Source organism: Stigmatopora argus, chromosome 6 (assembly GCF_051989625.1).
Source record: "Stigmatopora argus isolate UIUO_Sarg chromosome 6, RoL_Sarg_1.0, whole genome shotgun sequence".
NCBI classification, from domain to species: domain Eukaryota; kingdom Metazoa; phylum Chordata; class Actinopteri; order Syngnathiformes; family Syngnathidae; genus Stigmatopora; species Stigmatopora argus.
In genome coordinates this window covers 2,844,066-2,871,882 of record NC_135392.1, presented here as the reverse complement: position 1 = coordinate 2,871,882, position 27,817 = coordinate 2,844,066, and the positions used below count along the sequence as shown (strand labels likewise).

Below are 27,817 nucleotides of genomic sequence, written 5' to 3'. Positions count from 1 at the left end.
AAGGTTAGTGGTTAGGATTGGGGTTAGGGGATAGTGGTTAAGGTTAGTGGTTATGATTAGGGTTAGGGGATAGTGGTTAAGGTTAGGGTATAGTGGTTAAGGTTACTGGTTAGGATTAGTGTTAGAGGATAGTGGTTAAGGTTCACGGATAGTGGTTAAGGTTAGTGGTTAGGATTGGAGTTAGGGGATAGTGGTTAAGGTTAGGGGATAGTGGTTAAGGTTAGTGGTTATGATTAGGGTTAGGGGATAGTGGTTAAGGTTAGGGTTAGGGTATAGTGGTTAAGGTTACTGGTTAGGATTAGGGTTAGAGGATAGTGGTTAAGGTTAGTGGTTAAGGTTAGTGGTTAGGGTTAACCTAACCTCAACCTCGCGAACGATTGTTTTGTTGCATAAGTAATTTGTTGAAAGCGATCAACCAGGTAATCTTTCTCTCTCAAAATGATAATCATGAGAGAGAGAGAGTTTAAAGGAACTCTGACATTAAAATTAAAGGCAATAAATAAAACGAAAATTGTCCATCGACGAAATGTCCGTCGGCGAAATGTCCGGGTCCCGCCCTAGCGGGCCGCATATTTGCCCCGCGACCGGCTCTCTAGAAAAGAGCTCACTCTCAATTGACCTCCTTGAATAACTGAAGGTGAAACGAAAATGATAGAATCCTGAAAAACTGCCATTTTGGGGTGGCTGAACATATTACGCAATCGGCACCCTGATCTCAAACTTTTGAAGGTGGTTTGTCGTCATGGTCTCTACTTTACGGGGTCTGTGGGGGCTGGTATTTGACGACTTTAAAAGGCAGTGCGGGGACTAAGCAGTGGAGGTGGTCCAGTGGTCACGGTCGGATGAGGGTACTCCTGCCGAGCGGATTTGAATCTTGGGCTTAGGCGTATTTCGCGCTTGGATAAACACGTTTGTCGCCACAGTTCTAGACTCTGCGCGTTGCCGGGAATTTTTACTCGCCTCTAGGTCTAATCTGAAAGTCAGCCATCGAAGGCATCTCTAACGAGGCGTAGATCGGAACTCCCAGGGACGCCGAACGCGGGGCGGAGTGGCCTAGCGGATGACTGTCGCGGGAATAAAAACCGAGTCTGTCGGGAAGGCCGGCTCAGGCATCTAAGCGGATCACTCGGGGAGTACGTTGGGTTCGGTCACTAGGTCAGAATGGCGAATGGAGTCTGAAAGGCATGAAGTTGGGGGTAGATTGAGATGGGTGGCGAGTGCAGTAGGGGATGGCGAGCTTGGCGGCTGCCAGGCGCTAAAAATAGACTCGGCAAAGAGAGATGGAAAGACACGCAGTGGCAATGTTGTTGTGTCTGCCAGCTGGATTGATTTACAGCCGAGTCCTGGTAAGACTGGTGCCGCACTTCCAAGAATGCAACATCACTGCGTTTCTTTATTTCAAGCAGTTTCCAGTAAAATAACGTTAATGTTCCCTCGTGATGAAAACAGCCCTTTTGCTAGTTAAAATTTCATCTCCTGTTTAAAAAATGCTTTAATTTTCTCATTTAAATGTAACTCAATAGGATTTTGTCCTTCAAGCTACCATACGAGTGCCACAATTTGACCGTAGTTGATCATTTTTTGGTGCTTCTAGTCATGTGGTTGATCGTTTTTGATGGTTGTTTGTCGATCAGGATTTAGAGTAGCACATGGTCATTTCAAATAACCATAGCATAAAAGCATTTATCTGCTCATCTTGAAATGTATACGAGGTCACAGGTGATCACTTACTTACGGGTTTGAATAAAACAATGAAATTAATGTAATTAACTTAACGGGAAGTCCTATTAAAAATAAAGCAGTTGAAATGCATGTCAAATTTCCCTGGTGCAAATCAACAAAGTTTTCATGAACTGTTGTATAGCAGTCGGATTAGTTTTGGCCAATCAGAGTTGAGCAGACTTAAAATGGATGATAGAAAATCAAGTGTGTGTCGCCAGTGATATCCGAATACAATGTTGAAAATAAAAATCTATTTTCGAGTCATACAGTGTCTCAGGGGTGCTCAATGCATGTTTAATAATTTTAAATAGAACTCATTTGTTGAAATAAAGTTCTAAAGAAGGTCTAACTTTTTCCCAAAAGAACAATTCAACACTCTCCACGGGCCATCACTATGGATAATCTTCTACGAAAAACAGCAACATTAATATTAATCTTAGTGCAATATTAAAATACAAAAACCTTTCATTCTGCAGTCGGTCTCTACGGGCTAGATTTTTTGGCTTAAACCCGTTTTTTCCCCATAAAAAGCAGAGTCTGCAAGGCAAAGAAAATCCACACAAAGGCCGACAAATTCCCAGTGGCATACGATGCTTTATCAATAAATTAAATCCATCATGCCGAGTGGACTCACAAACTCCAAATAGCAGACAAACACTGAGGGGGCCAGGTGATGATCCCTGGCACCCCTCCTCTTACATGACTTTTTCTTTATGATACAACGTTATCTTCCTCCGTTTGCTCCATCTGTCCTCCTCCCCGTGTCTTATCTCAAAATTTCTAAACGTGTTCCCCTTCTCTCTTTCTGCACAATCCACGTTGTACTAAATAATGTCTCATTTTAGTGTTAAACATCATAACCACTAGTTATTTGTTACTCTGTTAGTAGATGGTTTTTCCCACTGTAATCCTGTTTTTGGGTGTTTTTTTTCAGAGGGTGGGAACGAATTACAGTGGTACCTCTAGATAAGAGCTTAATTCGTTCCGGGACTGAGCTCGTATGTCGATTTTCTCGTAACTCAAACCAACGTTTCCCATTGAAATGAACTAAAAACTAATTCATTCGTTCCAACCCTCTGAAAAAACACCAAAAACAGGATATTGGATTGGAAAAAAATGTTTTATTTGTTCTAATTCGCCATTTATTAATAAAGTAACACATAATTAGTGGTTTAATATTACTAAAATGTTTTTAATAGTACTAAAAATATACGGATTTTGAAGGGGGGGGGGAGACTTTTTGCACGGCAACGCGCTCGTAACATAACAAACAAATTTAAATGAACTTGGATTATGACGGACACACTCAGAAATAAGTGTAATCGAACCTAACACTAAACTTAATTCTAATTGAGTTTGACATTTTGATACCTTTCTACTCCCGGGTTGGCTTTATTTGCCCCGCCTCCACCCTGACTTACAGATGCAACCTATTGAGGGTTGTTTGCTTTTGTCTTCCCTTCAAAATATTCCCAAAATGATGCACACAAATGTCCTCACAATAGGATAACGCATGACCACTTGCCAATCAGAAGTAGTATATACTCCTCTCGTATTAGCAAGCAAGCTCCGCCACTGACGAACGGGGAAAAAACACTGAAAAAGCCTGCTGTCTGCTCGTATTTCAAAATTTGTCTCGTATCTCAAGATAAATATTTGCCCGAAATTTTACTCGCATCTCAAATCACTCGTATGTCGGGCCACTCATATGTCAAGGTACCACTGTAAATTGTATTTAGTTCCTTTCTATGGGAAACGTTGCTTTAAGATACAAGTAAATCGACATACGAGCTCGGTCCCGGAACGCATTAAGCTCATATCTCAAGGTAAGACTGTATTTTGCAAGAATAAAGCCATTTGTTCAAATGATGTGTGTCTGGTGCACCAAATCATTTCTCAGAAGGCTGTCATGGAAAGGTCTGACATTTGAGTGTGACAAGCGCTCAATCATGGGTGGAGACAGATTACAGTCATATTCATATCTCCTGCGGACACCTGCTAATGATTTTATAATTAGAGAACATATTCCTCAGTGCCTCAAGTCGCTTGGGGCCATGCAGGCATGCATGCAGATACACAAGAAACCCCCCGTAACCCCCCAACAACACCCTCCCGGCCCCAATAGACTCCCCATCGTTCCCTGCGCCAGGTTTTCTAATAGAAACTGACAGTATATCAAACACAATAAAGGATTCCATTCAGTTCTTCATTAACCCTCACATAGATACTCATTATTTGGAACGTATTAACAAAAATATACCAAAAACAGAAAGGCTAACCTATGAAAAATGGCTACAAAAATAAGTTTGAGGGAAAATCAACATGATTTTAATGCATTCGGTGGTTTATTTAATTTCTATGCTCAAGGATCGCAGGAGGTGCTGGAGCCTATCACAGTGAATTACAGGCAGCGGGCAGGACACAAATCTGGCCCACCGCATCATTTTGTGTGGCCCGGGAAAGTAAATCATGAGTTCTGACTTTCTGTTTTAGGATCAAATTAAAATGAAGAGTATAGATGTATATTACATTTCATGATTTTCCCCCTTTTAAATCAATAATTGTAATTTTTTTAATCATTTTTTTCTGTGTTTTTAGTTCAAAAATCATTTTGTAAAATCTAAAAATATTTAAAAAAAAAGCTAAAATAAACATTGTATAAGATCTATTAAAAACGGAATATTCAGGTCTTTTAATCCAGTTCTTTTAATCCATTTATATAAAAAAAATCTAAATATTATATCTAAAATGGCCCGTGAACCAACCTGACTTTGACACCCTTGGAGTAGAGCCTTAAGATATGATTTAAATTTACCATATCGCAATTTTATGTTTTCCATTTTTAGTCTTTTGTTAAAAAGCACCCAAAAAACCACCACACATTATTTTTAAAAAATATGCTTCTTTTGACACTGCTTACTCTCATTATAATTGTATAATGACAATAAAAGCATTAAATTCAATTCAAACTTGGGCAAAATTGCCTTTTTTTCTAGAAAAATTAAGTAAAATCAGCATTCAATTCAATCTTGGGCAAAATTGCCTTTTTTCCCAGAAAAATAAGCAAAAATCAGAAATCCATTTCATTTTTCTGTCAATATACTTCCAAATTTAGCCACAAGATCAAATAAGTATTTCAAAAAAAAATATCGCTAAGCAGCTATCGGTTCTTCTTGATATGAAACCGGGAATAAAATGTTGTCAGGTACAGGTTCCATTTTCTATAAATTGCTGAATAGCTTTTCATTTTACCCGAGTCTTTTTTTCCTCAACCATTATAATGCTGCCAGACCTTCAGCGAGTGCACTCAAGTCAGCACCCCACCCTCACTCTCTCTCTAAAGGCCGCCTCCGAGTGGGCCAATCAACAATCAAAGCCCGGGAAAAAAAGGAAACCTGTTATTTCCGACCCCATAATCACTTCCATCAGATTCCTTGCCGTCCCTCACATACGTTGAAATGACAAATGGAAGGCTGCCTTTGACGTTATGAGCACAGCTGGTGCACCATTTGCACCAAGGACACAGCTTAACAAGTGCAAAAGTACAATTATGTACGCTTCACCCCAATACTTCATAATGTCTGTAAACACCCACCAGTAACATTATGATCACCACTTGCACAATTTTCAACATTTTTTGCTTTCCCACACAAGCAAAAGGGAGACATTTTGCTTGTGAAAAGTTACAAGCAACTACAAAAATTAAGGTAGCGTTATAATCTGCATTCTTTGTAAACGGCAAGGGTGTCAAACTCGGGTTGACATCAACTCGATTTCATGTGGGCCGGACCATTTTAGATATATTCAGATATTTTTTATATGATTATAAAAACTGGATCAAAAGCCCTAAATATTCCGTTTTTTATAGATATAAAACTGTTTATTTGAACTTGTTTTCTTATTAAGGGAAAATATCTAATAATCATTTGTTTTTTCATTTCAAATGGAAACATTTTTTTAATAATTATATTCAATATTAAAGTGGAAAACCGAAAATGTTTTTATATATTTATTTTTAGATTTTCCAAAATGTTTTTTGACCTAAAAACACCAAAAGAAAAAAAATGGATAAAAAATTGCAATTATTGATTTAAAGAGGGGAAAATCAGGAAATATAATATACATCTATAATCTTAATTTGAATTTGATCCTAAAACAGAAAGTTGCCACTCATGGTTTACTTACTCGGGCCGCACAAAATGATGCGGCGGGCCAGATTTGGCCCCCCGGGCCGCCACTTTGACACCTGTGGTAAACAGAGTGTACGTGCGTCTTAAACCTGCTGCCCCCTGGTGGGCGCTACAGGACCATAACAGCCAAAACAAACAACTTATTTACGTGACTAAGTTGACGACCTATCTGTGTTGTTGACGGCCTATCTATGTTGTCGCCGACCTATCTATGTTGTCGCCAGCCTATCTATGTTGTTACTGACCTATGTTGTTGACGACCTATCTATATTGTCGACGCCCTATCTATGTTGTCGACGGCCTATCTATGTTGTCGACGGCCTATCTATGTTGTCGACGACCTATATATGTTGTCACCGACCTATCTATGTTGTTACCGACCTATCTATGTTGTGGACGACCTATCTATGTTGTGGACGACCTATCTATGTTGTGGACGACCTATCTATGTTGTGGACAACCTATCTATGTTGTCGACGACCGATCTATGTTGTGGCCGACCAATCTATGTTGTTGACTACCTATCTATGTTGTTGACTACCCATCTATGTTGATAACTATTTATTATAATGAGTAATTATTATGATGAGTACTTTTGATTATCATTTATTTGTTTGTTTGTTGTTTTTATTTGTGCACTTCTCCACACATTTATGTTGCTGACTAATGTGACTGCATATTTATTATTATTATTTATTTTTTCGTTTGGTGTTATTTTCGTGCACTTCATGGCAAAGCTTTAAATATTCATTATACTTGTATAATGACAATAAAATCATCCAATTCAATTCGTTACAACTTAACAAAACATCCTTTGGGGGCCTCATAATCTATTTATAATAAACATTTATGTTCACGATGGATAACTTCCGCAACTCGGATTCCTTTGGATGTTTTCTTTTTCGAAAACTGATTTTTGAAAAGCTGGAGGCCACTTAAAAAACATTTTTACCAATCAAAATATTATTTCTCTTCCTTATCATAAGTTAATCATTGATCTATATATTTAAACCAATAAGCGTTGCCTTTAGGGGGTGCCGTGAGCACATCGTGCCGATCTCTGTCTCACATTTCACGAAATCTCAGTGTGGAATGAAGATTTAGTTTTCGGAGAAAACTTACACCGCAGCTTTTAATATTAGATACATTTTTTAAAATGGGGGAAAAAACATAGACCAAATTTGTATTGATGTCGGTACTTATCACCTTGCTGTGAAAAGAGGGGGAGCCGAGGGGCCACGGGTTCAGCCAATCAAATAACATTTCACGGGTGATGACCATGTGAATGTGTGCGTGAGCATGTAGAAAATGCTGCATTTCACTTGCCTATTGATCGGCATCTCCTGCGAGGCAAGACCATCGATCGGTGGGATTTAACAGAGGGAGGGTCCGCGTACCGTACCTTCTGGCGAGCATGCCGCATTACTGTTGGCTAAATCCATACTCGGGCCTGAACTTGTCTCATGGTTTCAATCATAACACGCTCAAATGATAAAGACCGTGCGCTTCAGCGCCATACACGCATGCAGTTAAATCATTTTCGTACGTGGTAACTAAAAATACGCAATTCTTGGAGTTCACTGAACGATTAGTGGGGGTGATTGTTCTTTTTTTGTTTCTTGTTTTTTAAACAATATGTTACAAATTACGTGGTCAATAGCGATGGTTTATCTCACATGGTATTTGGGCAATTTCTGTTATTAGGTTAGGTTAGAACTTTATTTCATCCCGTATTCGGGAATTTTTTGGTTGCAGTAGCAAGACAGACATAAGACACACAAGACATTGTAGACCTAGTAAAAAAAAAACTAAATACCAAAATGTATGACGTAAATAGAAACGTTAAAGAGCAAGAAAAAAAATCCATTTTTTCCGTTTGTTTTTCAATGACAAAAAGTTAAAGTGGAGGTCAAAAACTGTCATTCTTTTTTAACTTTGTGTTTTAAAAATGACAACTAGTAAAAAACAATGACAAAAAAATACCAATGTCAAAAACTGTCATTCTTTTTTAACTTTGTTTTAAAAAAATGACAACTAGTAAAAACCAATGACAAAAAATACCAAGGTCAAAAACTCATTCTTTTTTAACTTTGTGTTTAAAAAAAATGACAACTAGTAAAAACCAATGACAAAAAATACCAAGGTCAAAAACTGTCATTCTTTTTTAACTTTGTGTTTTAAAAATGACAACTAGTAAAAACCAATGACAAAAAAATACCAATGTCAAAAACTGTCATTCTTTTTTAACTTTGTGTTTTAAAAAATGACAAATAGTAAAAACCAACGACAAAAAATACCATATAAGATTTTCTGATAAAACAACATGCGAGCCATAATAGCCAAAATAACCACTGTAATATTTCAACCTTTAAGAGTACGTCTTATAAATAGGAGTCATTCCCAATCAAGATTAAAATCCCTTCCCTGCTCCATCACCACGGCAACCGTATTTCAACTGTGGAGAGCCGTGAAAGAAGAAAATGATGACAACAACAATAGAAAAAACCCACCAGCAACAATAGCTTAACCGTCCACTGGTTTGCAATTTTCCCCAGGTATCCCACTTGTCATTATTTCCCTTCCAGTTGCAAAACAGATGGACGTCTATTTTGTGCCTCAGCAATCGCTGATAACACTGTTTACGGCTTCCTTAAAACACACAACAGGTTGGGCAAAAAAAATAAAAATAGATCCCTCACACACACACGAGGATACACACGAATGAAATTGCCCATAGCAAAAATGGACAATTTATTTGTGATTACAAAGTTTAGCCAGGATTTGAAGCAGCGCGTTTTAAAGCAGACAACACGATTGGCCGCTATCGCTCTCATCGACACTTTTGCTGCAGGATGTCTACGTCTAGTTTTACCAGTGATGGACAGAGTCGGGGCAGGGGGCCAAGGAGATAATTGAATTGAGCTAGCACATGTTTGTTTGTAATACAGCAATACCTTGAGATATGAGCTTAATGCGTTGCAGGACCGAGCTCGTATGTCGATTTACTCCTATCTCAAATCAAGTTTTCCCATAGATATGAGCTAAATACAAATTAATTCATTCCCACCCTATGAAAAAAACACCTAAAACAGGAAATTACAATGAAAAAACTTTGTTTTTTTGGTTCTAATTCACCATCTACTAACAGAGTAACGAATAACTATCTAATGGTTATGATGTTCAATACTAAAATGAGACACTATTCAGTTTTTACCGTTATTTGCACTGACTAATAAAAAAAACGGAAAAAATGCGACTCTCTGCCCAGTGCTCGTAGGTATTTTTATACGAGGAGATGCAGCAAGAAAAACAGTGCGCTCGTATCATAATTTGTCTCGTATCTCAAAGCAAATATTGCTCGGAATTTTACTCGTATCTCAGGGCATATATTGCTCGGAATTTTACTCGTATTTCAAAATTGGTCTCGTATCTCAAGGCGAATATTGCACGGAATTTTACTCGTATCTCAAAGCAAATATTGCTCGGAATTTTACCCGTATCTCAAGGCAAAGATTGCTCAGAATTTTACTCGTATCTCAAGGCAAAGATTGCTCGGAATTTTACTCGTATCTCAAATTTTTTCTTGTATCTCAAGACAAATATTGAATTAAAAGTCTCATGACAGGCCTAAATAGCAATAATTCACTGTATGCCAGAAACTTTTTGAAATTAGCGCTGAAAATTAAAGTTAAAAAAAAATAATTCTGGTTCACTTAACCCAAAAATAAGGGAAGTTATGTGACAAATTAGGTTGTACATATGCTTCCTGTTGCAAATTACTCTCTCGTCGGCAATCTACGGATGGTCGTAGTTCATTTTAAACTTGTTGGATTTGTCTAAAAAGTAGGAGTCTGTGTTTTCTGTCCCTGGTTAAAAAGGGACATCAACAAAAAGTGAGGAATCCATAAATTTGCAAATATTTGCAGCAGTTCTTAACCACTTCTAACCTGGGAATGCTAGGTTACAATGAAACTTATCCACATCGTTTGTTACAAAAGTGTCTGACCGAGTGAAAAAAAAGTCTGACTGAGAAAAAGAAAGAATGCGAATGTTTTCACAATCCAATGATGAAAGGCCTGATTGATTAGTGAGTGACAATTGCACTAAACGGCCTGCAAGACGGCACTCTATATTTCCGTCTGGTGCACTTTCTGCCCTGGAACCTCTTCCTCCCTCCCACTTGGCGCCGAGTTTTGTCACTTCTTTTTGCCAGATTCATCAAGCCATCAAGCAAGACCCTTTCTCTCTCTCCCCTTCGTCTCCATGACTCTGTAATGGCACGGCTATTAGCGCTAATGCATTTCAACCGTACGGCGGCTGCCACATCACAATCTGATGGAAATAACATGTCTCTTCACAATCTTCACAATCACCGTCCTTTATTCTGGCCAATCTTGTCCAATGTGTTTGCACTTTGCGTCAGTCGTGACGGACGCAGTCGGTGCTTGGGAAGCTTGATGAGTGTTTGTAAAACTGACTTTCCATAATGTAGAGACGGGGGGAAAAAATCTACGCCCCCTAAAAAAACGATAATACGATTCTAGCTGGATTAAGTCAGTCAATTCTCACGAGCGTTAAGAAGGAAAATTGATAAAAAGTTAATCACCAAATGCCGATAAAGGTTGTTTTCTATGCTATGACACTCATACCTGTCAACCTCGGCCAATTGCTCCCCTTATTAATGATTGTGATTCCCGTTATTAAGCGATAAAAAAAACGTACAAAGGCAACACGGCACATTTTTACTCACATAGCGCACGTAAAAGTCTAAAATTTTCTACAAAGTGTACGGGGTGCTGAATAAGTATGCACTAAATTGAAGATTCTGTAGATGTCGCTGTATGACTGCTTGACTGCTTACAAAAATTATAATAAAAAAATTCCCACACAAGTTGCTATACGGCATACGCAGTTTGAAATGATAAAATGCATAAAATACGGGAAAAACGCATAAGTTGACAGGTATGCACTCTAGAAGCTAGCAGTGGGCCTGATTAGCATAACAGCATCTCACGCATTGATTTTTCTGCGGGAAAAAGCGTCAAAAGTGGATTTGAATTAAATGCGTGGCCTGTAAAAGAGATAACGGAGGGAAAAAAAAACTTTAAAAAGTTGTTGTAAGCAAGAAAAAAAAGCTTTATGCAAGTGTAAAAACACATTAGCCTCAGTGGTCTGGAGTATGCGCGCATTCAGCTACTTGGAGAAAACCAAGGGACCTACAATTGTTTTATGGTCTGGTTAAGATAAAAAAAACGAAATTGCAGTGCCATGCCGAGGAATTTTTAAGTGTCGTGCTCTCTGCCAACGTTCCATTTCAGAAAAAAACGTAATATTTGTCTCTGTAGCTGCCATCCCCCGAAAAAAATGTGAACAGATTGCGTTGGATCGGCGCTGCTTGGTACGGGGATGGGCGCCTGACCTTGAGAAATCATCAGCAATGTCGGCGCTTTAGCGTCCATTTCACACACCATTTGATTCCAATGGATTTAAAACCCCGAACGCTTGTTACGATCAACATTGTGACATCCATTATGCGCGGCAGGCAGAGTGGTCGCTGCACTTTGGCTGCTGCTGAATAACGGACGGCATGTGGGACAGGTCATGTGATGACATCACCTTTTTGGGGGTCTCGGCTAGGTACACCAAATCCTTGCAATTGCTCATCAAACGTTTTATTTGGGCTGCGACGTATGATATAAGAATATATACAACTACATCTACATATACATCAAACGGTGTGTGCCGATATTGTACCGAAACATTACATACTGTTTAATTTATTGTACTTAAAAAAATTAATTAAAAAACATCCCAAATTACTGCATACTCGAATGTAATTTTAATTCGTTACCACTCTCCTACTTCAAATAGATTGGACCCCTAGACATAAACTCAATTAAGTTCACAAAAGGGGGATGATTGGACATCTATCATCGTCTAAAGAAGAGTGAGTAGCTGGTGGCCATCTTGGGTTGGGCGACCTACTGCTGGAAACTCGTTTTTGAAAGACATTCTGAAGAAAGGGCACATTATTTCATAGTACTCCCAGATACTTATGACGTCAGTATCGTACTGTACGGTACCAATACTAGTAGCGGTACGGTTGTAACAATAAATTGTATTCAATATCACATGCACCATCACTTAACAACAGTCTGGCCCTTTAAGAGAAACATTTGCATACCTGTTAACCTCAGCCAATTCCTCCCCTTATTAATGATTGCAGTTCCCCTTATTAAGCGATTAAAAGAAACAAATGCAATGCGAAACATATTTACTCACATAGGGTGCACTTAAAAGTCTAAAATTTTCTCCAAAGTGCACAAACGGCCCAATAGGTATGCACTAAATTCAAGATTCTGTAGATGTCGCTGTATGATGCTTGCAGTTTGACTCTCTGGGTACATTGCTTCCTGACGCGCTATATTTATATAGTGAAAAGGAAGAAGTGACTGACATGCATGTGCATGACATGCTTAAAGCATGACAATAATAATAATATTAATTCTAATATATATGACGATGCTGTTCTGCAACCAGTGACCGAGACGATTCAGATTAGAGATTGGTTTTACAAAAAAACGTACTTTAAAAAACAACAACAACAACAAATTCCCCATACGAAAGTTGTTATACGTCATACACAACTTGAAATGATCAAAAACATAAAATACGGAAAAAAACGTATAAATTGACAGGTATGAAAATTGCGAACCCGCCATGTTTCCTGGATAGCTTGTATGTAAATCCAGCAACCAAAAAAATGGTGCCGTCCTTGGGAGTGCTAACAAACCAAAATGCACTCAGCCACAAACCGACACAGTCGCTGGTCTCGGCACCCGTGCACGCGCAATTAAATGTAGCGTTTCCCATGCATAAACAGGTTTTCCGTGGCTTTGACAGGCTGCTCCACCCGCCAGTTTAAGACGCACCGCTGCATCGCTCCTAATGTGCCCAAAGAGCATGCAGCTCTAATCTAATTAGACTGTCAGTCAGCAGAGTGTTCAGCCAAAGAGAAATTAGGAAGGCACCAAAATCTACAAACAAGAAGAATCTTCTCGTCAGGATCAAGCATATCAAGTCAAACCCCCCTCACGTCACCCCCAGTCCTCCTCCGCCCCCTGCGTGTCTTCTCTTTAATGGTTTCACAGTCGCCCCTGCTGGGATTCATTACCTGGGCTAATTATAAAGGCAAATGAAATCAGCTTCAATACATTATTAATAGGTGCTTGCCATTAGGATTCCTCTGTGCTATTTGCCACAATATGAGATATTCTGACTGTTTTCATGCCTGATTATAGTCACGTGCTGATAAGGGGGGAAAGGGAAATTACTGTTCTGGGGGGTGACGCAGGCAACCTGACAGACTAAGACAAGGGTGTCAGACTCGGGTTGGTCCGCGGGCCGCTTTAACGTCAACTTGATTTCACGTGGGCCGGACCATTTTAGATATAATATTTAGATTTTTTTTTAATTATAAATGGATTAAAAGAACTGGATTAAAATCCCTGAATATTCAGTTTTTTTATAGATCTAAAACAATGTTTATTTTAGTTTTTTAAATATATTTTTAGATTTTACAAAATGATTTTTGAACTAAAAACACAGAAAAAATGGATTAAAAAATTACAATTATTGATTAAAAGGGGGAAAAATCAGGAAATGTAATATACATCTATACTCTTCATTTTAATTTGATCCTAAAACAGAAAGTCGGGACTCATGATTTACTTTCTCGGGCCGCACAAAATGATGCGGCGGGCCAGATTTGGCCCCCGGGCCGCCACCTTGACACCAGTGGACTAAGAGAATTAAAGGTTAGGAGAGGCGTATAGAGAAAAGGAGGGGTTAAAAAATCAAAATCATACTCAAGGCGCACTGATTGGACAGTAAAAAAAACGTGCCCCGACATGCGAGCAATTTGAGATCGGAGTAACATTTTGAGCAAATATTTATCTTGAGATATGAGACAAATTTTGATATACGAGCAGACAGCGGACGCGAGATGCTGCTCATAAGAACATCATGGCCACTGTCTTTCTGGTCGCAACTCCCTCTACGAGCACTGGGCGGAGCGTTGCATTTTGTCAGTGTTTTTTTCTGCCGTTAGTCAGTGCGAATGGCGGAGCGATCGCTAATACGAGAGGAGTATATACTACTTCTCGTTGGCAAATGGTCGTGCGTTATCCTATTGTGGGGACATTTGTGTGCATCATTTTGGGAATATTTTGAAGGGAAGACAAAAGCAAACAACCCTCGATCGGTTGCATCTGAAAGTCAGGGTGGAGGCGGAGCCAATAGAGCCAACCCGGGAGAAGAAAGGTATCAAAATGTCAAACAAAATTAGTATTAAGTTTAGTGTTAGGTTTGATGAAACTTATTTTTGAGTGTGTCTGCATCGTAATCTAAGTTTATTTAAATTTCACATTACTAATTAGATGTGTAAATGAAAATAACTTTGCTAGGAAGTAGTGAGCCTTATTATATATTTTGAATCAGTTAAAGCCTTTTCTCAAACACAACCAAACAGGGAGGTTAAAAATCCATTTGCGGGAAGTCTAGCATGACAGTCAAGTCGTCTCCCTGGAGACAGAGCTTGTGATAGGACGTGGATTTGCGACATACCTGGTTTATGTGTATGACCATGTGTGCGAGGGTATTTGAGTATTTACAAATTTGAGAGTCAGTGGACCAAGCGAGGTTCACAAACAGAAACAAATATGGATGTTGTTTTGGTTGTTTTGTTTTGCGTTATTTCAAGAGCTATGTTCTACTTTAAAGGTCAGCAAGAGCATGCTATGTTCAAGTTAGACAGGGAAGCGCTGAAATAATACGAGAGAAGCCACAAAAATTACATTCCAATACACTAGTGTTGCGTGTTTGTAACCACAAAATCTGTTTTTATCAGATTTTGGGGGGTTTTGTATTATGTTGCCATTTGTGCTGGATAGAGGCAACATTGGGAAACATTTGAAAGCAAATGTATTTTAATTGATTAAAATATATGGCAGTTGTTTTGAAAATATTTGCATGTGCAAGCCAAAATTTAGCTTATTTTAGCAGAACATCAGGTTTTTAACTAGCCATATTAGCTATAAGTAATCTTTGTTAAAGACAGAAAGTTGTTAAATCAACATCGCAGTTATGCTTTGTGCATTCTTTTTGAGTCAAGCATAGTTTAAAAAATATATATAATTAAAAATATATATAATTAAGAAAAATATTTATATAATTAAAAATGTATATATAATTAAAAATATATATGATTAAATATATATATAATTTAAAAATATATATATATATATATATATAATTAAAAAAATATATTTTAAGAAGTCAGGCTTGGTTCAAAAACCTGAAATATTAGCGAAAACCTGAGAGACCATTTCTGTAATCTGCAGCCAAAAATTGGTTAAAAACCGCTTTTAGATTGAAAACAACAAAAATCAGGTACCTTATTATAATCCTAGGAATGAAAAGATACCAAATGAAGGGGAAAATTAGTGTACCAGGTGATCCGTTGACATAGATGATCTTAAATTAAACAACGGTTGCCCAAAAAGGAAACAGGAAGAAGAAGAAGGGAAAGTCATTGTGGAAAGAAAGGGAACGAATGGCGAGGTCGTGTTCTACTTTACCGTCACTCCGTCTTGCCACTCGTGATCTTTCTGAAGCTGTTCTGCCTCCTTGGCCAGTTTCTGAAAGGAAACACAAAATCACCGGTGTGTCAATGGAGCTTTGATTGGTGAGCACGCCAAGAATCAGTGCCTTAAAGTGTGTCCAATCAAAGACATACAATTAAACCTGACGTTCATATTCATGCCTGGGGAAGAACTGGAATAATTATTCGAGGTCAATTTGGCCCGAGGCTTGTTTAATCAAGCAAAATGTGCCCAGCTTATATCATTCATTGCATTGATAAACACTGAAAGGAATATTTAGGAGACCTCTATTGTATAGAATCAACAAAAAATATTTATAATAGAGGATATTATAGTAATGCCTTGATATACGAGTGTCGCAACATACGAGAAATTTGAGATAGGAGGAAAATTTCGAGCAAATGTTTGCCTTGTGATACGAGACAAATTTGAACTATGAGGAAAATTTCAAGCAAGTTTTTGCCTTGAGATACGAGGAAAATGTCGAGCAAGTTTTTGCCTTGAGATACGAGACAAATTTGAGATACGAGGAAAATTTCGAGCACGTTTTTGCTTTGAGATACGAGGAAAATTTGAGATACGGGGGAAATTTTCGAGCAAGTTTTTGCCTTGAGATACAAGGAATATTTGGAGCAAGTTTTTGTCTTGAGATACGAGGAAAATTTCGAGCAAATTTTTGCCTTGAGATACAAGACAAATTTGAGATAAGGGGAATATTTTTTGAGCAAGTTTTGCCTTGAGGTACGAGACACATTTGAGATACGAGGAACATTTGAGATACAAGTAAAATTTGAGATATGAGCTGCAAGATTGTTCTCTCTCGTTCTGAGTAAGTGGTGAATTAGAACAATAAAAATATGTTTATCAATTGTAATATCCTGTTTTTTAGGAACGCATTAATTTGTATTTATTTCATTTCTATGGGAAAATTGATTTGAGATACGAGTAAATTGGCATACGAGCATGGTCCCGGAATGAATTTAGCTCAAATCTCAAGGTATTACTGTACTAAGAAAGGTTGCTTAGCAAAAAGGAGAAAACAAAATGCAAACAATGACAATTTAAATGAAAACCCTCAATTGACTTCAACATTGGTTGCAAGTAGCCAGTTGGTAGCACTAAAAGAAATGTTGTTGTTGGGACGTTCGATTTGTTTTGAAAGAAAAGTGCAACCAGACGTAGCAATATTCAGAAGTTTCCACCAAATGAACTCTGCAGTGCTTTTCCATTTGTCTTTCAAGACCACCTGAGTGAGCCTTTAACTAAAGATCACATTCATCTCCTAATGGGAACATAGCTGAGTGAATCAACAAAATGAGAATCTAATTAGTGCATTGAAATTTATTACCCAAGAGCCCATAAGTAAAAAAACAGCGAGTGTGAGTGCGTACGCTTGTAAAGAGGCTCATTGTTTTTAAAACCTACATTTTTCAAGATGACAAAACGAGTGGATCCACACAAGAGAAGAAATTTAAATACCAAAGCAATAATTCTGAATTATCGTATCACAATAACTAGACACTGTCCTTGTGATTGGTCGCACATTGTCAATTTTTATTTACCGTATTTTCTCGCATATTGGCCGACTCTGCGTATAAGCCGTAACCTTAGAATTGCCTTAAAATTGTTGAATTTTACAGTTTCTCTCGTATAAGCCGCCCCCTGATTGACAATTTTCACTTCCGTATTCATGGTTTTAATAGGGAGAACAAATGTGATACTTTGAAGGGGAAATCTTAAGAAAAATCATCCCACGTAGTATTTCTGAGATACTGTATAAATAAATTCACCTAGCCGGGATGTGACTTTTTATACTTTATATTACTATTTGTTTTGTTTACTGGGAAAACGCACTTTGTGGAGTAGCACCACCAATTTCGTTATATGCAGCTGTGTATGATGACAATAAAGGCTTTTGATTTCATTGATTTGATTGATTGATTGCTGGATTGCTGGATTGGACATTCCTAAAGGGTGTGGCCTATTAGTAGACAAAGTCAAAAAGGAAGTCACATGAGCAGTACAACCAGGAAGTGTGTCGGTAGCATTCTACTTTTCACCAAGTCTCTGGGTGCAATAATAGCATGAGATAAACATTACGCAGGTATCAAGGCTGATATTTCAATTATCGACCACAAGACCTTTGTTAAGCTTTAACAACTATTGGGATGTGCTGACATGGTAAACACTACGAACAAGTATTAAGGCTACCCACATCTGGCCAATCAGAGCACGTTTAACTACGGTAAGATGGCGGCACCCTGAGCGAGCAATAGTGAGTTTTTTCACGGTTTATGCAAGATGTCTTTTTTAATTTCATTCATAGACATCAAAATAAATTTTATTTGGCGTTTTATCTGTTTATCTTTTCTCTATTTTGAAATCAATGACCGTATCGGTCAAATTTTTTAGCATGATATAGTTTCGTCTTTGTCACCTAGCAGTTTCGTGCATGTCAAGTCTAATTTGTGCGCATATAAGCCGTACCCTTGATTTAATCATCATTTTTTTGTTACAAATACAGCATATATGCGAGAAAATACGGTCTATGTTATGCCCAATCTATGATTACACTATGCCAAGAGTAAAAACTCATAATCCGATCTAGTTAACCACCCCTTCATAACCTCCCAAAGGTCACGTGGTAATGCTATCGTGAATGATGGCCATCACCATAACTCGCCCTCAGTTGGCAAGTCACCTTCAAATAAAATAACAACAAAGTATTTACAACAAAGCACCTAACCGTTCCTTTCCTCAACTCTGTTGAGATCAATGATCAAGCTTCCGTTTAATCTTTTTCTGATTTGGCCTTCTCTCCGGCAGAAAGAATCTCTTATCGTCACTCTGCCTAGCGAAAAAAAAATACATCCTCCCCAATCTCCCGATTCGGCCCTCATTCCTCTCCGACCCCGGTCTTATCCTCGGCATTTTAATGCAGTCTCCAACAGCCAATGCGTCTTCATGTGTCTTCTGGCCCAGACAGACGGCCAAGACAAACAGCCAATGAATCAGAGTGAGCGATGTGGGAAGAAGGACCGGAGGTTGTTTCAGCCAGGCTGGTGGCGGGAACCCAAGCTGCTTAGAGGCACTGGATGAGCGTCGTTAAATCAGCACCAATAGAAACGCTCACAGCAGAAGCCTACGCAAAACTCACCACTAAGAAAGCTGACCTCGCCAGCGCCTGATTGTTAAACCGCCGCCGTCGATCTGCGGCACACGACCGCCCGATTTGTCAGCGAGCCCGGCGGCAAGGTCAAGAAACATAAACGCGATGGTAATGGATGGCGATGTCCGTCCACAAGGTCTACGTACTAGAACGCATGTGAGTTAGAGCCTACAGTCAAACGCATTTACTTGATTGATGTTCAGGGAAATTCATTGCATTCAGGTCATATTCAGAAGTAGACCAACATTTGCATGAAATATGTGGGATGAAAAACAATGGTAGCAAAAACTTATAAAGATGGAAAGTCAGTACGCATTGTTGTTGGCTATTGAGTGAACTATAACTAAAAGAGGACCGGTTTACCATGCCTGTCAACGTATACGTTTTTCCTGTATTTTATACGTTTTTGATCATTTCAGATTGTGTATGCCGTATAACAACTTTTGTACGAGATTTGTTTTTTTTAGTACGTTTTTGCAAAACCAATTAATTCAATAATGTTAAAATCCACGTGATGGCCAGGCCAGAAGAAAATAGACCTGTCAACTTATGTTTTTCCCATATTTTATACGTTTTTTTGATCATTTCAAATTGTGTACGCCATAAAACAACTTTTTGAAGTACGTTTTTTTTGTAAAACCAATCTCGTTTTACCCATTTCGGCTCTAATCCAGATGTAAAAATAAGTAATGTAACCATTTTAATTTCATAATTTACCCCCAATATTTCTTAATTCTAATATATCCTGAAAAGCAATGTTGTGGTCAAACAGACTTTACTTTGCCAAAGGTTGACGCCCTTAGAACCAAAACACTTCAGTTTCACGTAACGTAAAAACAAGAGAACAACTTAAATCCCGTAACATTGCGACTGTTTTTGCTCCCAACATTACTTCAATCTCCTAATATTATGCAAATAGACATTTTGTCGTCATAGATTTAACGTCAACAAAAGTTGAAGGCCATGAAACAACTTCAGTTTCATGTTACATAAAAATAAGCATAAATGCCACTTAAATTTCAACATTTTGAAATTTGCAATAGTACAATCTATGATGTAATGTTCATCTTTCAATTTAATCACAGTCGTTCAATTTTAATCTCGTAAAATTACGATTTTTCTCTCGGAATATTACAATTTATGTAAATTCTTATGCACGCCTGACCATCGCTCATGACAGTGCTTGGGAAACACTGCCCTATAGTCCAGAAAGTACACAACCTCAGGGTCTACAGACACACACTACCCACTAATTGATCTTACTCATTAGTTCGACGAACAAATTCAAATCACTGAGTGATTTATTTACCTCATAACTTAATTCCCTCATATCTCCAATAACTGAATGTGTCATGACAGGCATGAACCAAGGACATCCGAGACCCGTTTGTTCCAGATCTCGGCTTTAACGCAGCACGTCGGGTTAACAAGCCATTAAGACCTGAATTTACTACGTGTTGTTGCTTGTAATGTTTGGCGTGAAGCCTAATCTGCCTTCATTGGCCAAGACGATATCATAACAATAAAACATAATAAACAATCACTGATAAACCAAGCAATGGCATTTCAATAAAACTCTTAATAGCAGATAAAACTTTCACGGCAACAAACGACGGACCCCTAAAAAAAATAAACAAAACTCTAAAAATGTTTGTTGACATCTCCTAAAAATCCCATTGTGAAAGGTCGATTGGCCTAATGTCAAATCACAAAGCGAGAAACAGCAAACAAACAAATATGGAAAGCTCAGCGTGATACGAATATAATTTCTAATATTCATTATGTTCCCATTTGCAAAGGTGGAAGGGAGCTAGAGCATTGCTTAGTCAAAGTCTTTCTCGGAGAACGACTGATTGGAGTGTCCCGTTAGCGCCTTCCGATGAAGCGTTAGCATATAAAGGCCACTCCAAAAGGTACGCATTCCCGGCTGTTTATGCGAACGGACAACGCGGCTAAGCAGTCCACGCCACGTGCGAGTTTGAGGGCACTCGAGGGTGCGCAACACGGGTCCGTACGTGATTGCAGCCTTGAAGGTAGCCACTCTACGCGTTCCGAATGACCCCGCCGGCTTTGTTCCCGGATCGGCAGCAAATCGGGGCCAGCAAAAACGGTGAAATGACTTGGCCGAGGTCACGTAAACACCCGTAATGATGTGTTGAGGGGACGCCGTTGCTCGACCGTTCGCCGATTGACTGACGTGATGGATCCCAATCAAAGTCAAGTGCACCATTTTCATGGTTGCGGACCATTATTAAAGCTTTTATCACACCAGTCCACGTCTACAAAACACGGGTACAGTCATCTCAGAATATTCAATTCATACCAACAGAAAGAATCATGCTTAACACTTAATACAGCAATACTTTGACATACGAGTGTCCAACATACGAGAAATTTGAGATATGAGGAAAAGGATTGATGATTAAATATATAAACTAACTGGACGAAATGAACACTCGGTTTGACTCATGGAGAAGCAGGAAGTTCCGCCTCGAAAGCCGCAGTGGAATACATTAACATATTTGCCTGAGTTATTGCACAATAAGGCTTAAATTTAGTGTACGTTGTCAGGAGGATGGTCGTCGGTCTTTTGGTCGCCGGTCTATTGGTCGCCGGTCTATTGGTCGCCGGTCTTTTGGTCGCCGGTCTTTTGGTCGCCGGTCTTTTGGTCGCCGGTCTTTTGGTCGCCGGTCTTTTGGTCGCCGGTCTTTTGGTCGCCCGGACTGCGACCAAAAGACCGTGACCAAAAGACGGCGACCAAAAGACCGGCGACCAATCGACCGCACATGGAGCAGGTCAATCTAAACATAAACCACACACTCATCCTGCCACCATCCTAGAGTATACACACTTTATCCAGGTTGAGTTTTTTAATATCATTTTAAAATGCGTGTTTTGTAGGGTTTAAGTCTGGACACAGATACGACCAGTCTAGAACAATCTACTCCAATGGATTTTGGATTTGGAGAAGGGTGTTTTGTATATTGTGCTAGGATAAATCACTATAAAAGGGCTGCAATTAATATGCCAGAAAGCTATTACACTCTAATCTGTTCTTTTTTCCCCTTCTATCGTTAATAGTCAAGAGAAAATTCAGTCCACGGTCTTTCGCTATTCGGTAGCTTCTGATGGTGCAGGTGTAAATTCAAAGATTCCCTCTTAACAACCTGAGGAAAAATATGACTTGATTTCCCCTAAAGGGACAACGATGTAATGTTGTCGCTCTTCTGAGACGACGGCGTCTTGAGCAATAACAGAGGAATGAAATAAAGCTTTTTTTATGTCTTTCTAAATGATGTCTTTGTTATAGAGCGACGTTTAACAGACAGATATAATAAAATGTACCCTTACTAAAATTGACCTGCACAAAGCCCACTTATGCGGAACAAGTGTGCTCATTTAGATGTACATTATTCCTACCGTAAAGGACGATGGAAAAAGCGTCATTAAAGATTTGACAGTGTGCCAATTCAAATACACTTCAATCTCGTAGCCATATACTGAAGCACAGATAGTCAACCTTAAGAATAAAAATATATGGAAAAACTAAATATTAGTACAGTAATACCTTGAGATACCAGCGTTCCAGGGCCGAGCTCATATGTCGATTTACTCGTATCTCAAATCAACTTTTCCCATAGAAATGAACTAAATACAAATTAATTCGTTCCAACCCTTAGAAAAAACACCAAAATACAGTATATTACAATGGAAAACATTTTTATTGGTTCTAATTCACCACCTACTCACCAAGAAAGAGAGAACAATCTTGTATGCTCGTATCTCAAATTTGTCTCACATCTCAAGGCAAAAACTTGCTCAAAATTTTCCTCGTATCTCAAATTTGTCTCGTATCTCAAGGCAAAACCTTGCTCAAAATTTTCCTCGTATCTCAAATTTGTCTCGTATCTCAAGGCAAAAACTTGCTAAAAATGTTCCTCGTATCTCAAATTTGTCTCATATCGCAAGGCAAAACCTTGCCCGAAATTTTCCTCGTATCTCAAATTTCTCGTATGTTGGGACACTCATATGTCAAGTCACAAAGTAACAAATATCGTGGTTATGATCTTCAATACTAAAATGTGACATTACTCAATACAGACAGGAGAGACTTGACGGCTCGTAACATAAAATAAACTTTAAATTTAACTTAAATGAACTTAGATTACTATACACACACTTAAAAACAAGTTTTAATCGTTCAAATTTTACGGCTTAAGACCCAAAACACAAAACAAATAAGCTAAACTTCCCTCTTTAAACAGACAAACTGGATTACAGATTTCTACTACGCACAACCAGTCTATCTTTAAGGGTAACAAGCCTTGCCTTAGGTACCGCCTCCAACCAAAGAAGCCATGTAACATTAACATCAACATGACTTAAACAAGCATTCTTCAAACGCGGGTGTCCGAAGCCATGGTGAGACTCTTCCACATCATTGGCCGACACCCACACGGCTAGTTAGAATAATCACTGGTGTCAGATCTGCACAGCTAACATGATACAGTCAAGGGCGCTATTGCTTCCGTGATATTTGCGAAGACACAAACGCATCATCACCAGAGACGTTAAGATGTGCGTCAGAGTTTGAGACAAATTCGCCTTGGATTAAAATGTCAGCGCCACGGCCCGAAGGGTCGGCCGGATCGGTGCGGTTGCTTAGCGGCCATGAGGGGGCAGCAGACTGAGCCCAGGCAGCCAGTGGAGTCTGTCGGACTGAGAGCAGTCTTCTCTAAACCCTTCATTCTGTCTCCTCCACTCGGCTGGGATTAAGGCCAATCATAGGAATCACTGAGTCAGAACCGTTCCTCAATAACAGATGGAGGGACTTTCCACTGCAGAATTTTAAAACCCTCACAGACAAACTCACTCTCGCTTCGCACCCTTGCCTTCAAAATACTTTCCAGTCCCCCCCGTTACGCCACCCCTTGCATCTATACCTGTCTTTTTCCCTCTTCCCTGGACTTTTTTTATATCCTGCCATCTTACGCGGTGCACTATTTGTCATTTTCACTTTCAGTGACCTTAAACTTTTCCCCGATTGATCCCATAACAGCCAAGCCAACTTCAAAAACTAACTAGTGACTGACTTTACATAATGCGGATGCTAAACTGAGTGCAAACAAATCAGTGCGGTGACGGCTAGAAATCAAGTTCACATTCAGGTTGGTGGTAAGACGCAACCAAGTTTCTCAACTTGATTTTTTGATTAGGACTTTATTTTCTGACCGCCCTTTACTTTGTACATCTCTGCGAATCAAAAAGACATGTATTCCAATCCGCTTAAATCCTGTGTCAAAGTGGCGGCCCTGGGGCCAAATCTGGCCCGCCGCATCATTTTGTGTGACTCCCCCTGGTGGTAAGAGGTACCAGGGAGTGGCAACTACCACAGCAGAAAAACCTGGCCAATGAGGAGCCAGACACACAACAACACATTCGTTGCTATTGGCAAACATATTTCAAATAGCAAAAATGTATCTCATCCTATATTTTTCTTAATTTACAAATAGAAAATGTAAGAAATGAATGCAAACAAAAGTCATATACAGAATTTCCAAATTTAGCATTTAGCATCAACCTATTTTTAAAGATTTGTCCAATTTTTCCGAAACTCTGAGCCGATTCCTGAAAATGACAGTCAAAAATTTCCACACAACTGATTCTGCAGTGGTTGTTGGTGTAATAAAACTTACACTAGACCACACGTGTCAAAGTGGCGGCCCGGGGGCCAAATCTGGCCCGCCGCATCATTTTGTGTGGCCCGGGAAAGTAAATCATGAGTGCCGACTTTCTGTTTTAGGATCAAATTAAAATGAAGTGTATAGATGTATATTAAATTTCCTGATTTTCCCCCTTTTAAATAAATAATTGTCATTTTTTAATCATTTTTTCTGTGTTTTTTGTTCAAAAATCATTTTGTAAAATCTAAAAAATATATAAAAAAAGCTAAAATAAACATTGTTTTAGATATAAAAAACTTAATATTCAGGGATTTTATTCCAGTTCTTTTAATCCATTTATTAAAAAAAAATCTAAATATTATATCTAAAATGGTCCGGCCACCCCTAACACCCTTGGCTTAAATCCTTCAAAGATTTTACTGCTCACATTTCGATTATTTACAGGCCTGGCTTTGAGCTCAATATCCAACCTGGTATGAACTAGCCTCAGGCTTTATGTCCTCAGGTAAGAAATGTGTGGTTGTTCCAAAGTCGCGGGCTTAAGAGCATTCTCTATCAGAGCACATCGACTTTGGAAAAACTTGCCTGAGGACCTGAAACGTGTAAAATTGTATCATATATTTTTTTTAAGTCACTTTTCCAGAGTATCTTGTGACCCCTGCCGTTTATTATCTCCCCTGCCTTATTATCAACTTACTGTATTCCCTTAGCACCGTACCTGTCAACCTCAGCCAATTGCTCCCCTAATTGACTGCAATTCTGCTTATTAAGCAATAAAAAAGTATACAAATGCAACGCGGCACATATTTACTCCCATTGGGCGTACTTAGAAATTTCTCCAAAGTGGACAGGGTGCCCAATTAGTATGCACTAAATTCAAGATTCTGTAGATGTCACTTTATGACTGCTTGACTGTCTGGGTACATTGCTTGCTGACACGTATATTTATAAAGTAAAGCAGATGTCTTAAGTGGGAATGCGTATGCGCATTTCATGCTTAAAGCATGACAATATTAGCAGTCGACGATAATGTTTACGTCCGCTACCAGTGACCGAGACGATCCGGATTAGAGCCGAAATGGGTAAAACGAGATCGGTTTTATAATAAACGTACCTAAAAAAATCTGTACAAAAGTTGTTATACGGGGTACACAATTTTAAATGCTCAAAAAACATAAAATACGGGAAAATCACATAAGTTGACAAGTCTATTTTCTTCTGGCCTGGCCATCGCATGGATTTTAACATTATTGAATTAGTACAGTGTTTCCCAAACTTTGTTTGAGCTTCAGCACACTTTTTGCATAGAAAAAAGTCTCAAGGGACATCTGAAAATTAATTTAAAACTATGTCGCCTATATTAACAATAGTCACTCTTATCAAAGTTTCATCAGCAGGAATCAGAGTTCCAACACTTTGAGTGATGCAAAAAATAAGTGATGTCATGTTTTTAAACGCATAATTTCATGACTCTTCTCCAAATATGACTTATATATCTCCTAATATTACGCAAAAAAACTTTACGTCGGCAAAAGTTGATGCCCTAGAAACCAAACAACTTCCGCTTCAAGTTAGATTAAAAAAAAATAACTAAATGACTTTCACAATTTGAAATTTGTAATAGCTATAATTTAACGTTCATCGTATTTTGATTTTAACCTTGTAATCCAGGGGTGTCAGACTCGGATTGTTTTACGGGCCGCGTTAACGTCAACTCGATTTCATGTGGGCTGGACCATTTTAGATATAATATTTAGATTTTTTTAAATAAATGGAATAAAAGAACTGGATTAAAATCCCTGAATATTCCGTTTTTTAAAGATCTAAAACAATGTTTATTTCAGCTTTTTTAAATATATTTTTAGATTTTACAAAATGATTTTTAAACTAAAAACAGAAAAAAATGATTAAAAAATTACAATTATTGATTTAAAAGGGGGAAAATCAGGAAATTTAATATACATCTATCCTCTTCATTTTAATTTGATCCTAAAACAGAAAGTCGGCACTCATGATTTACTTTCCCGGGCCACACAAAATGATGCGGCGGGCCAGATTTGGCCCCCGGGCCGCCACTTTGACACATGTCGTAATCATTCAATTATAATCTCATTATATCCATATTCATTTTCCTCTCTGAATACGACATTTTATAACTTATTACAATTTCCCGAGGGACACCTGCCCATTGCTCACTGCACAGAAGTTAGGAACCACTAGCATGGTATACGTCCAATCTTTTTTAACTGCTTGGTCCCACACCCAAATTAGCTAAAATAAAATACGTTGTGTTTTGAGTGTAAAAAAAAGGACATTATTTTCCATACATGCAATTAAGCGAAGAATGCGAGCACTTTTGCAGGTGACAAACAACAACGCCCTCTCCTCATCTTAATAGCCCAACCGCGTTCAAGTCCATAATAAGGAGCAATAATTACCCTTAATTCCCATTCCCCGCTCGGCAGACAGCCAGCTGGGTATTGTCATCGAATTAGCCAACCCTTTGCGTCAATCGGGTGGGGGACCTCAGCTTTGTCCCGTACTCCAAAGCCCACCCGTAGCACCCCCGTTAGTAGGGGGGGGACGGCGAACGCGGCGGCATTGTACTATGTGCCGAGATAATCCCCCCCGCCTTTGTTTGACCACGTAATCTTCCTTTTCCACGACGGAAATGTTAGCACTTTTCTTTAACGTTCCCCAAAAAGGGTCCCACGACAACCCTCAGTGGTTTCCACGGAGACCGGATCAGGAGGATGCAAAAGCATCACCCACAGACGGCGAGAATTTAGTGTCTTTTCAACAAAACACCGGGCTTTTTCTTTACCCCGCACTTGCCCACAAGACTCCATATTGCTGGAGGAGATTGGCAGCATTGTGCTCAGGCTTCAACGCCACCAAAAAGGCGGCTGTAATTACTTTTGAACAATATCTCGCTGAAGACACACCAGGCTTCCAATACAAAAGGTTTGGAAAATAATCACTGGTGATTATTAGCTGCTTCAGTGCTGTCTATTTCAGTGTTTATTACGAGGATTAATCGAATATATCGACAGCTGAAGTGCACGTTGAAGTGGAGCCACAAAAATCTAAAATCCAGCAAAAACACTGTTTTAATCAACAAAAAAACAACTTAAGTTTAATCTTAAAGCTAATTCAATATAGTTATCCTTGTTACCACAATGAACAACATACCAAAAATAACTGCAATAGCATAACACCTAACAGAGTCAAAACATAATAATGTAGATAGATTATGATTCATTGCGGCACTATCTTGGTGAAATTCAATTATACGTCCCATATGACAGATGCTACAAGCGTTGTGATAGGTTGAATCGTAACGGGAGGTTAAAAAAGGGCAGTCAATCCAAAGTGTCCATTACCTGTCAA

At 38.7% G+C, this 27,817-nt stretch overlaps 1 protein-coding gene across 3 annotated transcripts in view; it reads right to left on the bottom strand.

Annotated features, from left to right (window-relative positions):
- Positions 1–27,817, bottom strand: part of cacna2d2a (calcium channel, voltage-dependent, alpha 2/delta subunit 2a) — a 157,187-nt gene that overhangs the window by 57,957 nt on the left and 71,413 nt on the right. For all 3 annotated transcript variants that reach the window (XM_077602132.1, XM_077602133.1, XM_077602134.1), the window contains exon 4: positions 15,551–15,610. In XM_077602132.1, the coding sequence (XP_077458258.1) occupies positions 15,551–15,610 (60 nt within the window). The remainder of the gene's footprint in view (positions 1–15,550; positions 15,611–27,817) is intronic.